This window comes from Pempheris klunzingeri, chromosome 14 (genome assembly GCF_042242105.1).
Source record: "Pempheris klunzingeri isolate RE-2024b chromosome 14, fPemKlu1.hap1, whole genome shotgun sequence".
Taxonomy (NCBI): Eukaryota; Metazoa; Chordata; class Actinopteri; order Acropomatiformes; family Pempheridae; genus Pempheris; species Pempheris klunzingeri.
The window spans coordinates 21,286,475-21,301,243 of NC_092025.1; the positions used below are offsets into that span (position 1 = coordinate 21,286,475).

At 38.1% G+C, this 14,769-nt stretch overlaps 2 protein-coding genes across 2 annotated transcripts; both read right to left on the bottom strand.

The window, feature by feature from the left end:
• Window positions 1–469: 469 nt before the first annotated feature.
• Window positions 470–8,859, bottom strand: LOC139213257 (uncharacterized). Its single transcript, XM_070843915.1, has 12 exons — window positions 8,826–8,859; window positions 4,842–4,946; window positions 3,411–3,453; window positions 3,061–3,104; window positions 2,911–2,944; window positions 2,191–2,216; window positions 2,044–2,085; window positions 1,883–1,913; window positions 1,321–1,376; window positions 1,176–1,220; window positions 1,034–1,093; window positions 470–946 (listed from the first exon to the last, which is right to left on the bottom strand). The coding sequence occupies exons 2-12, from the start codon at window positions 4,942–4,944 to the stop codon at window positions 933–935; spliced, it is 498 nt and encodes a 165-aa protein (XP_070700016.1). The 5' UTR covers window positions 4,945–4,946; window positions 8,826–8,859; the 3' UTR covers window positions 470–932.
• A 955-nt stretch (window positions 8,860–9,814) lies between these two features.
• Window positions 9,815–13,632, bottom strand: myl10 (myosin, light chain 10, regulatory). Its single transcript, XM_070843192.1, has 7 exons — window positions 13,620–13,632; window positions 12,245–12,334; window positions 11,546–11,621; window positions 11,049–11,153; window positions 10,740–10,818; window positions 10,598–10,646; window positions 9,815–10,021 (listed from the first exon to the last, which is right to left on the bottom strand). Exons 1-7 carry the CDS (start codon window positions 13,620–13,622, stop codon window positions 9,917–9,919), a joined length of 507 nt encoding a protein of 168 aa, XP_070699293.1. The 5' UTR covers window positions 13,623–13,632; the 3' UTR covers window positions 9,815–9,916.
• Between the last annotated feature and the right edge of the window lie 1,137 nt (window positions 13,633–14,769).

Genomic DNA, 14,769 nt, shown 5'->3' on the forward strand with positions numbered 1-14,769 from the left:
CAATCAACAACCTGATCAACTCTATGCAAAGGAGATGTGTTGCACTGCGTGAGGCAAATGGTGGTCACACCAGATACTGACTGGTTTTCTGACCCCCCCATAAAGCAAAACTGCACATTTCAGAGTGGCCTTTTGTTGTGGCCAGCCTGAGGCTCACCTGTGTTTGGTCACATTCACCACATCACAATAGTTACACTACAGAGACAGTTCAGTTCAATAGCCATCAGTGGTATGTGTGTGTGTGACAAAATGACAAATAAACATGTTTAAAATGTTAAATGTATAATTGCTTGGCCCAAACCACTGCTAAAGTGGTTATTTGAAGCAAATTATTGTTATAGTATGAAGTCATTTGATTTAAAATCATACTTAGATAAACGGGTCCTTTTTGACCCATGTGTGTAAACTTGATGTAAAAATACAAAAACCTATTTTTGTTCATAAAATAAGAAAGGAAAATGGATAATAGATAGATAGATAGATACTTTAATAATCCTTAACAGGAAATTACAAATACAAATGACCTGTATTAATCAAAAACAAGATATTAAAAAATACTTGGAATATTCAATCATAAAATAAATTGATTTCAAAAGACACAGCAAAGAGACACTCACAAATGAATGTGGGTCATTTTGGACCCATGTTGTGTATTAGAAGGGGTGTGCATATGTTGTGCATCAAAGGGTTAATCTATTAATCCCATCACACTTTTCCTGAGAGGACGTCGACTCAACAATCCAAAGATATTCAGTTTAAAACGACATAAACCTGAGAAAAGCAGCAAATCTTCACATTTGAGAGGCTTTTTAACTCGATTTAAATGATTAATCAGCTATGAAATCCTGATCCACTAATCGATTTAATGGGCTAAATGTTGCAGCTCTGCTCGGGCTCATTCAGTCTGTAGGGTCGTTTCTTGCTCAGGTAGGTTACACGATGTCTTCTGCTTGAGTAGAAGAAGAAACATAACTTAATATATATCATCTAAGTTATAATATAACTTAGATGAATAAATGTTTACGACACTCACCGTCTTCTTGCTCCTTCACACTCAGGCCCAGAAACTCACTGTTCACGTAGTCGTCGTCGTCTGTTTGGCCAAACAGCAGATTTAGTGAGTGGAGCTTTAGCGCCTGATATTGATCACCACCTCGTGTTGTGTATGAGCTTACCTTCTTTCATTGGCAATGTTATGTTTGCATAGACACCCTGAGTCTCTATAGAAACAAGAAGAAGAACAAAGCTGTAGACATGGAGAAAGTCTTTTTAATTCACTGTATACAGCATATTTAGGGGGAAACATGTCAAAACACTCACCAGTTGTCGTTTTATTAAGCTCTTCGTTTTCATACACTGAGATCGGGAGTGGATCTCTGTAAAAATATGAGCACAACAAAAATGATTCGGTTTTATTTCATCTTTCATTTAGTTTTATTCTGTTTTCTGATTTGCCACCTCTATAGTTAAGCTTAGCTAAGTTCATGTTCAAAACATATCTATTTAAAAGAGCTACCTCACACTAAATCCACTTTATTACAAGAACTCTGGTCCCAGTCTAAAGAGTTCATTGCTGTGATAATTATTTAGTCTTTTCTTAGACAAAATCCAGTAATTCTGTCCACTACATCAAAAACTACGGTGGCCCTGAAAGCCAAATGCACAGAACTTTAAAAAAAAACACATACAAATAGATAAAATACAAGCAAATTAATTAATTCACAAAATATCTAAAAGAAGAAAGAAGAAAAAACATTTAAAAAATACTGAATAGCAGAATTATTTGCTTAGAAGTATTTGCTTAAATAGCCAATACATTGCCTGTATTTTTATATTTTTCATTTTCAATGAGCAAGTGTCTGAAAAGAGCTTAAACACTCACACATATGTAGGCTCCATGCTTCCTGTTTGAGCTGCAGGGACACGAAACACATCAAGGATGCAGCAATAATACATTTAAATAATCATAAATATGTGTGGAAAAATTACAAATACTTGAAAATAAATGAATGTATTTATTGTGGATTATATAAGCAAACTTACCATCAGAGATATTTTGATAGTCTGACGCTTCATCAATTTCAGCTGTAATACATGTGATGGATTTATGCACAATAATGTTTTGTCATGTTGTTCAGTAAACAGTGAAAGTCTTAATAATAGAATTACACTCGAACGTGATGAGCTCACCTGGAGAAACGTCCTCATGAGTTTCACTAAAAAACATGTAAAGTCGTAGATTTAGTTAGTTAGTTAGTTTAGTTAAGATGTTTTTGGATTATGTCACATTATAGAAAAGCAGTGCTAATCTAAGATGAGAACAGGACACTGGACTCATTGAGTGAAAATTTCTGGCCTTCGCGATGATGTCATGCAAACAAAAGTAGAAACCCTCCATGGTTTTATAGATTTCTATTCAAGGATTGTATCATTATTAAATAACAGTGGCTTCACATACATTTTCTATGAAGGCTTTTCAATGAAGTGTGTTTCAAGTACAACTGGCAAACTCAGCCCAGAGTGAAAAGTAGATTTATCACTGTGATGACTCCATCTGGATCGAAATATTTCTGACCTCGTCCACTTAAATTGCGAGGACGAGTTCACCTCCAGTGAGCCTACTGACAAGGCAAAGAAGTCGTGAAGAAGTCACAGATTTACAAACGTCATCAATGGAGATCGGCTGTGATCGGTTCACTCCTTCGTCAGATGGATGTCATTATTTACATGCTCGTCCTGCGATGTTACTGCGCTCATTCACAGGTTTTGAGGCCTCACAGATTCCCCTGAATATCGATCTCACACATGAACCCCATGCAGGAAACGTTCCTGAACATTTCAGAGTGCATCTGTGAAAGGAGCTTGATTGAGTTGCTGTGAGCTGAATTAATAAGAGACAGAGATACTCACATCGTGGTAGAAATGATCTGACTGCCTCTGGTGACTGCAAAATAAAACAGCAAAAAGGCAGAATATGGTCATTAAACGTGGCTCATGAAATAAAGGTGGGCAGATAAAACAAGCAGACAGTACCTGAGCCTGTGGTTTGATTTACTTTACCTGTTTTTGATTGGATCACAGCAAACAGACTCCCCCCACGTTGGCTGTGAAGACGGCAAATGAAGTCATTTAAATGTGCTCTATAATTAAACAATCATTTTAACAAACCTTCATTTTACTGCTTTATTTTCTCGTCCAAATATGTTTCTTTACAATCTGACGGACCTCTTTAGTATAGTAATAGTTACAGACTCATATTTTGAGTGCAAAAAACACACAGATTGCACCATAAACAAAGTAAAGATGAAGCTGACTACGTTATTATTATGATTATTTTCAAAAACACACCACAATAATATTGTTATCTTGAATTCTCTTGGTCAAAGCTGGAGCAAACACTTGATACTCACAACATCTGCGGGTTGTATATTTGATGCTCCTCGTGAATGACCTCTGCAGGAGACACACAGCAGTGAGATAAAAGTTACCAGTTAAAAGAGTGAAAACTAGAAACCAGAAGGTTTGTTGATTTGTGGATGTCCGTTGTGGTTTCTGACTGATCAGCCTGGCGGTGCTTCAGATAAAACGCCTGATGGATCATCAGAAGTGAGGTGTGTTTCCATCCACCTGCTTTTATGTGCTTTTTAAATATTCTTATGAGAAACTGAGCTGAAACACTGGAAAATCAAAAAAACAGAATAAAACAACCTGCAGTGATGCGTATCGAGCTCTATTATCTCTACATCTCCTCTCATCCCTCTCTATGATGGCAGCCTTTTCACCTTGTTGTTTTTATCTATATAACGCAGTGAGAAACATTCAGTGACAACAAACATTAGTCATTAGTTTTCCTACAACACAGCAGTTAAAGTGTGATCGATGTTTTCATGGCGACTCTTTCAGTCCTGTGCCGTTAAATACTGCACTGTGAAATGAACTCTGTCATGTGGCTAAAGGTAAAAACTAAACGTGGTGTTCAGGCGACCCCCCCCCCCCTCTCGCTGTTCTTCTCTCGTCAGTGTGGCTCCGTCTAGTTCTTGAAAATGAAGCTAAAGAGTCTAAGCGTGTAGTCGATGGGGGAGAGATGAGGCGGCTGTGGCTCAGAGGAAGAGTGAGGCGGCCATCAAGACTTCGACATGCTGGTAAAACACTGACGCCCCACTTGCTCAGTGTGCTTGTCTCACTACTTGTCTACATTACTGCACACAGTTATATGCACTATTTCATGTTTTATGTCTCAGATTCTCATCTTTAATTCTTCTTTTCATATCACATGAGGTCGCATAAGAACTTTGTTGCCATTCAGTACTTTAAGAGCGTAAACTTTCACTCATGCCCCCCCCCCCCCCGCTCTACTGATAATAACAGACGACCCACTTCACCCAGACTGAAAAAGCAATTGAAAAAGTTCAGTGTGAATGAAGTTGAAACGACAGTGGACTACACTACAGAGAGCTCCACGCACTGTAGCTTAAAAAAAAAAAGTTTGACAACACATGAAGCAGCATTTAGAAAAGATGCTGTGAAGCAGGGAAGCACACGTACAGACGACAGCGGAAACTGTTCTCAGGGGCCACTAAAAAGAGATGAACACGGTTTACCACCAATAAAACATACATTTTAGCTCATTTTCCATCACCAGTCATGGATATCCAACATCAATAAGTTAATGAGCCACAAACAATGGCCACGATCCACATGTCTGAGCCGTGTTCATCACTTTGTAGTGTCTACATGCGGCACATGTTGTGTAATTGGTGAACATGTTTCTTACTGTAAGTTGCACAGATCACACACACACACACACACACACGGGTCCGGCCTCTGAGAAGCGTACTTACTGGATTTCCTTTTGCATCTCAGACAAAGAAGTGACAGCAGAATCAGCGTCACCACTGACAAGACCGCCAGGTCTGCAGCCACCGGACTGGAGCTTCCTACCATACCTGAAGACACACAAGACACAGAGACGAGCAGCTCTCAGAGTGCACTGATACGCTGATTCAGTCCAGTTAAACCACTGAGAACCAGCTCAAATGTTTAAGTCATTAACAGAAGTTATTCCGGTTATATTAATTATTACTGGTCACCAATCAGCACATAGGTTCTCTGTCATGGGTGAAGAGGCTGCTGTTTTCCTGTTAACAACCACAGGATGTGGTTTGGCCAAACCAAAAGTGAATCATAACTTGCCGCTTGTAGATGTAACTTAACATACATACGCTGCCATTTAAGAAGCATCACAAACCCCCACAATGAGAATACAGTAGGTCTAGTAAGTGTAGGACTTCAGCAGTCACAGCTAAAATAGACGGTTTCTGGTCTGTTAAAGAGTCCGGTTTTACTTGAATGGTTTGGCTGAATCTAGGTTAAATAAAGACTGAATATTCACATTAGCTCAGACTGAGCGTGACCTCGCTGTTCACCCCAAAACATTTTTCTTTTTCACCATGTGTCTTTTTCAAGCAGCTGCTACATCAACATGTTTTGAAGAGGCTTAACTTACCCAGAATTAACAGCAAATTAGTCCTGTAAGACTTCCTCCCTCCGCTCTATTAGCTCGACGCTCAGTTCTGTTTAAAATCAGATGCAGGGAGTTCCCATTAGTATAGAGTTTCTACCTGGCCTGGTGTGTCCTGTCCATGCCTAAAAACATAGGAATGATGCTTGTGTGTGTGTGTGTGTGTGTGTGTGTGTGTGTGTGTGTGTGTGTCAGATGTAGTTGTTGGTTTTGCTCTTGGCTTCTGTCCACTGTTCTTTATCTTCCTGCACATATTTATACCTTAAAATGATAATCTGTTATCTGATGAATTGAAAAAAAAAAAAATCTCTATAAATAAAAAGAGAGCTCTATGCAACGGATGAATTGATATGAATTACACACATTTAATCAAGATTTAAAATGCTGATTAATGTGATAAAATGATTCCACAGGTTGGTCTAAATGACATTAAATCCAAATATAAAAGCACAATGAAGGCTCAGTCATGTCAGCATCTAAAATTTAAACCTGTTCAGACCCTAAAAGGTTCTCTGGTTCTTCAGCTTAGTTTAGTTTAGTTGATGAAGGTTTTCATCTGACTATGAAGCACCTTTAAAGATAAACCACCAGCCATAGTTCCCCTGTGACGACGAGCCAGAGAACCACTTATAGTGGTTTGCAGGCGTCAGTGATACAAAAATGTCTTTTGAACAAACTGTGTGAACTTATCGTCTCATTAGCGGCTGAGCTAAGCTAACTCTCTCACTTGGAGAGCTCTTTTCCCTCTTACTAACTCTTTATTGAATTTAATAATGTACAATCCATAGAGTTAAATGCCCGGCTCAGTACACAGAGAACATGGAGAGTTACTGTGACTCACTAGCACCAGCCCAGCTGGCTAATAAGTGGTTAACTTGCCAGCTTCAGTAGTTAACAACCACCTACAGTATTTGACTAGAATGTAATTGGTTTAAAGGTATTCACTCGCTTAATAATACATATTAAGCACATCTGAACACTGCAGGTTCTTTCTCTATGTTCATGTGCATGAAATCACAGTTTATTACCGCCTCAGTTCAAAATCCTAACATTCCCTGACTCTGGACAATGCACTCTAAATAGGTCTGGACTCCGATTGGTTTCTCCAGGACGTTAACGCTGTAGATAGAAGTTTATTTTTGGCCTTTCAGCATATTAAAAGTACTCTGAGAGAAAACCTCCGCTTGGCTCTGTTTTCAGGCTTTAGAAGATCTAGCCTGTGACTGGTCATCTCGGAGAGAGAAAGCGGTCCTATTGGCTGTTCTACGAACACCAACGTGTGCGCTCGTCCCTTCAGATGTCGGTGGAAGCCTGATTTAATAATCCTGCATAAATATCATAGCTCTTCCAGCTTTGACAACAACTGTCTACGCTGCAAAGCAACACAAGAAGGATCATAAGCACAATAAAAATGATGAGATGAAGAGAAACTTCACGACCAAGCTGCTAAATTCATTTTCCTGTAATATCTGAATGTGATTCTGCGATTTGTTGTAGCATGAATGTCACGTAACGTTATTATCAGACCTCTTGTGTAACATCCATGTGTTGTGTAGGCTACAGTGAGTCAAGCTATAAGTTATACGACGGCATGAGGATGACAATTATGATTGAGACTGAAGCTGCTAACTTAATATTCCTGTTAGCTTGTGTACGTAGATTTATTATGAAAGAGGCCGATGATGGTTGTGTTGAATGTTGCTAATAGTTTAGCCTCCTGCTAACTGTAGTAACCAGTTCATGTAGCCCATGTTAGCTAACATTAGAGCCTTGATCATCATCAGCAGTGTATCATCTCAAAGGGCTTCACAGGTCCACAAGATTACCGAGAAAACATCACGTTTATTCTCATAGAGTCCTTCAGCTTTAACACTTCTCTGTGTGGTTTTGGCTTCACGTCTTCAGTGTCAGTTTCTCGAGAGCATCATATTTTCCTTTTGTGTGTGTCTCTGTATTTTGAAGCTTTCCAGAGGTAAAAAAAAAGAAAAGAAAACAAAAGATAACAGTACTGAGACAGATAATATGTCTATAGTATTGATTTATCCATTACAGGCTATGGAAATATTATTTCAGACTGACTGAATATTAGAAACAATATAGTTACCCAGTATAATTCAACAGGCCCACAAACTAAATGTGTCAAAATTACCATAAAGTGAAATTAACGCCTCTCTAAAACTGTTTAAACAAAAGTTAAATATTATAACTTTCATGAAAGGAGTATTTACTGCTGGACTGTTGAATCAAACTGCATTAATTTTAGTGAGCTGTAATAAACTGGCAGCAGAGTGTATTTAAAAACAAATTAAATCTCATAATACAACTGAAAATGAACATCTTTGCAAACATAAAAACTGCATCTTAATACGTACATTACACACGTCTGTCTTTTATTCTTTATTATTCTATTATTCTTCAGCACACACCATTTAGCCTTTTAACACCTGCATGTGACCCATAAAATCTTTAAATCTCATAATTCTTACTGTGTACCCTCATAAGTACCTTATAAATATTAAGCAGTATTTAAAAACATCTTACAGTGTTATTTCTAAAGCTTATTTTGTATTTTTTATATATTGCACTTATGAAACTAAAATAGTTTTAAAAGTGTCTCCTGTACTTCCTGCTGGTCAGCTGTGTGTACACTGTAAATATTCATGTATGTACATATTTAAAAAGTACTTAGTGTCATTTTTTGTGTATTGAAAGGAAATTTGTCACTGCCTTATTTCATTAACTGCCCACACACAAAGTACTCTGTTCAGTATAAATAAAGACTTTACACTTAAAGTCTTTGCTGGATTCAATGAAAATTAATCAACAAATCAATGACAATTAACAAATAAACAAACTATGTTTCCATTCCTTAAATGTTTAGACTCATGTTTTGCATGTTTGAACAATCTTAATATTTTAAGAACAGCTGTCAGGTAAATGCAGTGGATGTAAATGCATGTTCCTCTGAAATGTAGAAGAATAAAGTAGCTTATAGTAAAAAAAATAAATAAAAATGTTAAGCACAAGTACCTTCAAATTGTTCTTAAGTGTACTTTCCTTATTTGTGGGGTATTCGTGCTGACCCAAATAAAATATTTAATTTGAAAAAATGGCTTAAAGTCATCATTGTGTCCCTCTGGTCACATGTGTTTGTCTATTTATCTGCCCACAAGTGCTGCAAGCAGAACTCAATCAATCCAACTTCAGGTCAAACATTCACGTTCAGGAAAATGTTAACTAGAACAAAAACATGATACTTTAAATCACATTTAAACATTTAGATTTCTTATATGATGTGTTTTACCTTCTGTGATCCAGCTGCCGTCATTATTCTCCAGTTTTTGACAGCAGTAGCAACACAAGCTGTGCTTCCTCTTTCAACACCTCGCCACATCCGTCACGCTCGAGGCAAAGAAGATCTCCCCGAAGCACACATCTACAGCCTCTGTGCGGTTAGAAGTGGACACGAAAACATCACTCTGATCCAGCACTTGCACAGTTAAATTCAAGTAACAACCTAACCCCCATGTTTGGTCCAAGTTGAGTTAAGACCAGAATCTTTTTTTATGTCTGAACTCACCATAATAGTAAACCATAGACATGCATCATTTGTGTTAAAAAAAAAAAAAAAAAGCATTAAAAACTCAGAAGAAGAACTAGAAAACAGGCTGCAGCTAGTTAAAACTAACTTGTGAGAAGGATTTATCGTTTAGCTAGTTAGCTAGCTAGAGTTTATCACACCTAATAACTCATAACCTTTAAATCTTAATGGAGGGAACGAGCAACATGCATGTCTTCTTTTATAGGCTAACGAGCTAAGTGCTAACTAGCCTAGTGTAGAATAGTAGCCTCTGGAATATGTGTGATTTTATGTGGTTAAACTACCTTTAAATCACATATTTTAATGCAAACACCAAAAATGATATATTGCAATATGTTTTTTACACTTGGCTGAGGTGGAAATATTTCTTTACGTGACGAAAGCAACAGACTCAGTGAATAAATCAGCATCTGACTGAACCACCGACTGCTTATCTAGATTATAATCTTTTTCACCTTATTGATCTTAGTTTTGTTTTGTCTCTTTACTACTTCTGTGGCTGGTGGTGGCCTCCAGTCACGGGCGCGGTTGATATACTGTGATATGGATTTTGGTTTGTGTTATATTTCTCTCTGGAAAAAACTCTCTCAGTGCTCCAACAGATAATAGATCCTCTCCTTTTCTTGTTTTTTGTGGTTTCAGTAACCTAAATGTTCTTAATAAATATGGCAAATAACCCACACTGTTAAAAATTAGGACTCGAAAGAAACTTTAATTGTTAAAGTTGTGGTTGAAACAACACAGAATGTGATGTGAAGATTCTCCCACGGGGCTGATGGGTGATTTGAGGTGTTTCATTCCTTCTCCTTGTCCTCTCCATGGGTAATAACATAACACAGGTTCTTGTAATCCAGGTTGCCGGAAACATCCAGGGGAAAGTTTGTGAACATCTGGTTTACCTAAAGGAAGGGACGTCCAGTAAGAAATGGGATTAGAGAGATTTTGAAGTTTGATTATAATGACCAAAATGTTATAATCATAATGACAATCATATTAAAACACTGAAATAGTGAATCACAATTTAGTTCCAATTTAAAACCCCAACATTGTGGTTTGATGCTAAATGTGTTGCCTGAGAAGATTGATACCACTCTCATACCTGAGCAGTAAATATGAAGCTACAACCAGGAGGCAGTTAGCTTAGCTTAGCATAGCTTAGCTTAGCATAAAGTCTGGAAACAGCTAGCCTGACTCTCTCCATTCTCTCAAAAGATCACTAATTAAGAAAAGAAGATATATATTTTTGCAGTGCTACATTTTTGGAGCGGTTTATAAGTGAAACCAGATACAAACAAACTGCGTATAGTTGCTTTAAAATCAACCAAAGCGATTGCAATAATTTTAATGTATGGATTATGTAATTTAATATAGATGTGCAACTGCTTTATAGTTCAGTCAGATGTCAAGAAGATGTTGTTCATAAGAAATTCCTGATATCTTGGACTTTGAATTACAAGACAGAGGCTGTGCATTACCTCATCCTCAGTGAACTTGTCTGCCTGTGACATAAGGTGATATTTGATGCTGTGAAAGGAAAATGATAATTTGTTACTTTAGATGTACATGCTTGTCAACATGTTAGCACTAACAGTGGTGACAATGGTAGAAAATGCTTACTCCTCTCCTCTCAGGAAGCCTTTTCCTTCAGGATCAAAGATCTTGAAAGCATTAAGAATGGTTTCCTCTGGGTCAGTTCCTAAATGATGAAAGGTGTTTCACAAATACAGCTTTAATACCAAAAAGGTGGTGTAATGGTACTGGTGAACGAAAATGAGGGTGAAGTATGTTCTTCTGTAAGCAAGCACCATGCTCTGGTTAGCCCAGTTTAGCAGGGGTTCAATTTAAGATGAGTTCAGATCAAGAGACAACTTTTATAGGCATCCAATATAAATAATCCAGCTGTAGGTCACAGATATCCTTACTAACCTTTGAGCTTCTCGCCAAACATCGCCAGGAAGATGGTAAAGTTGATAGGACCAGAAGCCTCCTTCATCATCTCATCCAGCTCATCATTGCCAACATTGAGACGACCTACACCAGGGCAGACACCGTGGTCAGATCGAACTATCTGCTGCTACGCTGAAAATCATGACTTCCAACCTCACGGTGAGAGACTCCAGGAAGAAATAGTCCCCCCACATAACCCACATAAAACCTAAGAATTGTTATAAATCTTTACATTTCTTCAAAGATTAAACAAAACAGATATGACACGCTAATATAGCAAACTTTAGAGGTGCAGCTAGTTGTTTCCCCTGTCTTCATGCTTAAAAAGAAAAGAAAAATAAACATAACTTTTTAAAATGTCTTTATAAACTGACTTCTTTGCAAAAGTGTATATCAATTTCAGTTCGACCAGCAGCCCATTGGACCCAGGACTCAAACCCTGATTAGTACAGTGAGCTTCAATAGAGGCAGCCCACCCAGAGCAGCATATGTGTCTCTCAGGTCGCTTTTGTCAATGAAACCATCTCGGTTCTGGTCCATGATGGTGAAGGCCTGGAGAGAAAGAAACACGATCGAGATCTCATTGTTTACTTGAACCAAACACTACAGCAGTTTATTTCATTATTCAACACACCTGCAACCTGCAGCCTGATAGTTCATGGCTGAAAAACATTAACCTGCTGTCGTCATTGTCTTTATTACCTAATTTTCACCGCTGCTGAGCCAATATTCAGGAAATAGACTAGAGCTGACACTGTAATAACCACAGGTACTGGTGGAAGACTTTACTAACTCAATGAATTAATGCTCTATCAGGTAATGGAGCTGTATTTTAACTATTTAGTTTAATCTATAACCATGATTTATATTCTGCACCATAATCATCTGTTATGGAAAATGTCTGCAAACAACATTCAATAGATAAAAAACAAACAAACATTAATTTGCTTTCCATATCAGCCTCACTGGGTATGAACTGGAGTCAGGATGTTGTTAGCCTAGCTTAGCATAAAGGCTGAAAGCAGAGGGTAAAAGCTGTATGACTATAAATATTTATTTATTTTTATCAATAAGTGTGACAAGTGTCTTAAACTCTGCAGCTGGTGTGAAAACCTAAAGCAGGTGTCTACTTTACACATTTATGGCTACTAAAAATGTAGCAGACGTTAGCTCACCTCCTTGAACTCCTGGATCTGTGACTGCTCAAACATGCTGAACACGTTGGAGCCCGCCTCGGCCGTCTTCTTCTTCACCTTCTTCGGTGCCTGATGGGAGAATTTTAGAGATAACGGTCGTATATCAAAGTGAGACGCGCTGCCGTTAGTGTTTTAGTGTTTTTGACGCCTTCATTTGACGGCCGCTTTTTAACCCTGTTGCTATGGCAACCACACCCGGCAGAGTTCCACAGTTGGCATTATAACGTCGGCCATTTTGTCTCTTAGCTTCTCCCTAGCTTCAATTGTTGCAGCGTTATCTGTTTGTACTCCTTTTAATTCAGCTTTTTTTCTGAACTGTGACTGTGTGATTGAGTAGAATTCAGTTTTTCTCTCCGATCTGCTTACTACGAACCAAGCTAGCCGCTATGCTAGCTGTCTGGCGCTAATGTGTTGTTAGATAGCTGTTACTGCTTGGCTAACTGCTGTGTAGCCTATTTTGTTGTACTTCCTATGAGAACTTACTGTCGATCTGTTCCTGGGGATCATTTGGCACAAAATAACATTTACTAAAATGTTAGTAATTCATTTTTTTAATACCTTTAGTTTGATCCTTGTTTCAATAAAAACCACAAACTCACTCTGCCGTCTGTCTTTTATTGGACGGGTGTTAATCTCGCTGCATAGCGTGAAAAGACAGTGCTCCAACGAGGGCATTTAGCTTTATCTATTTATGTATCTGGCTTAATTTCAACGGCAGCGACATGTAAGAGTCACCAGACGATTAAAACCCACTGCTGTAAGTTTATTTTACTGATTTACTTAAACTCAATTTTAAGGAATTTGCACTTTGCAGATTCATATTACTAATATAAAATGTAATCAATGTATACTGTATAGTATGACATATTATTATAAACTTAAATTAGATAAGCCTTATTTAGCAGAATATAAAGTAATTCAAATTAATTACCCCTTTATCAGCTGCAATATTAAGTAGATGCATCAATAGTTATGATCCAATAATATAATATTTGTTATTCTGAAAAGGGCCATTCTGCATAATAAGTTACTTTACTGTACACTGTGGTATTACTACATACTATACTTTTACTTGAAAAAGATCAGTATTTCTTCCACCACTGCAGATTTTATATCAACACCTAATAAGAAATGTTTACAGTGTTTAGCTTTATGTATGCCTGAATTAGATTTTAGTAATGCTGCACCTCAGTCCTTATGTGTGGTCTGTTGGGTTTAAAGTTTCAGACATAAACTGGTCAGTCTTTCCGAGTCCATGTGCCACCAACCCAAGAGGAGAGGCCTGCACGAGCAAGGCGAGGAGACAAATAAAGGAGGATGTGAAGGAGAAGAAGGAGAAGGAGAGCAGTCTTACCATGGTGAGGAGTTTCTTCTTAACTTCCTGAGAGATAATGTCCAAGTCTCCCTCTGCTGTTTTATAGCATCAGCCACCTGGGCTAAGTTTAGACAATGGGTGGGTGGATCAAAATCCCAGGTATTCCTGCCATATAGAGACCGAACACCTCACACCCACCTTCATCATCCATAAAACTGCTATTGTTATCCATTGTATTGTCGAGGGGGGGGTGTCACCAAGGGGCAGGGATCGGCCACGGACAAATGCTCATACCTGAAGCTTCATCCAGGCTAATCATAGCTCACAGTAGCGCTCACATTAGCTCTAATAAAATAATACCTCGGGGGGTTTAAAGAGGCTTTAAACATTAGAGTGACCTTTGCAGGCAATTAAACGGTTTCATCTTGCTTGACTTTTTCTGTTTAGGGTTTGAAATTCAGATTCAAGTTCAGTGTGAATCGTAGAGCAGCTCAGATAAATGTACTTTATTTACATTATAGCGTGAATCAGGGTGCGGAGACTTGAGTAACTGAAGCGAGTAGGTTTTTTTGTAAAAACAAATGATTCACTGTCTGATTCTGTCGCACAACATGTGGCCATGCAACCTTGAAACGTTTCAAATGTTTTGGATGAATGATACTGAATGTCATCTAAAACAGGTGTATATTTTGATACTCATATTATGTAGTGTATGGTTTCTATGTGGTGTGTGTGCATGTGTGACCCCCTTTCCCCTCCAGACCCAGTCACATGACCTTCCCCGTCCACCTGCTCACCTGTTCCCATTTATACTCACCAGCCCTGCAGTATTTAACCCGTTTGCACTCATTCCACGCCAGATTGTTAAAGTTGCCTTTGAGCCTTTGTTTTCGAACCAGCGGTACCTGAACCAGCCTACCTGTAAGCCTATATATAGATCATAGGTGATACACATTCATTGGCATTAAGGGAAGTGATGCTCTAGATTTAGCCAAATGGTCCTGAGATGGTACAACTGTGTAAAATGGGTCAACAACATGGCCGCTGTATCCATGGTAACTAGTGAGACCTGAAGTCTGTAGCCTATTTTTTCTTTCAAGGAAGTGTAATATAGGAATAAAGCAATATCTTATCTTATCTTATCTTATATCTTATAAGCACGATAACCACAAGCAAACAAACATAGACA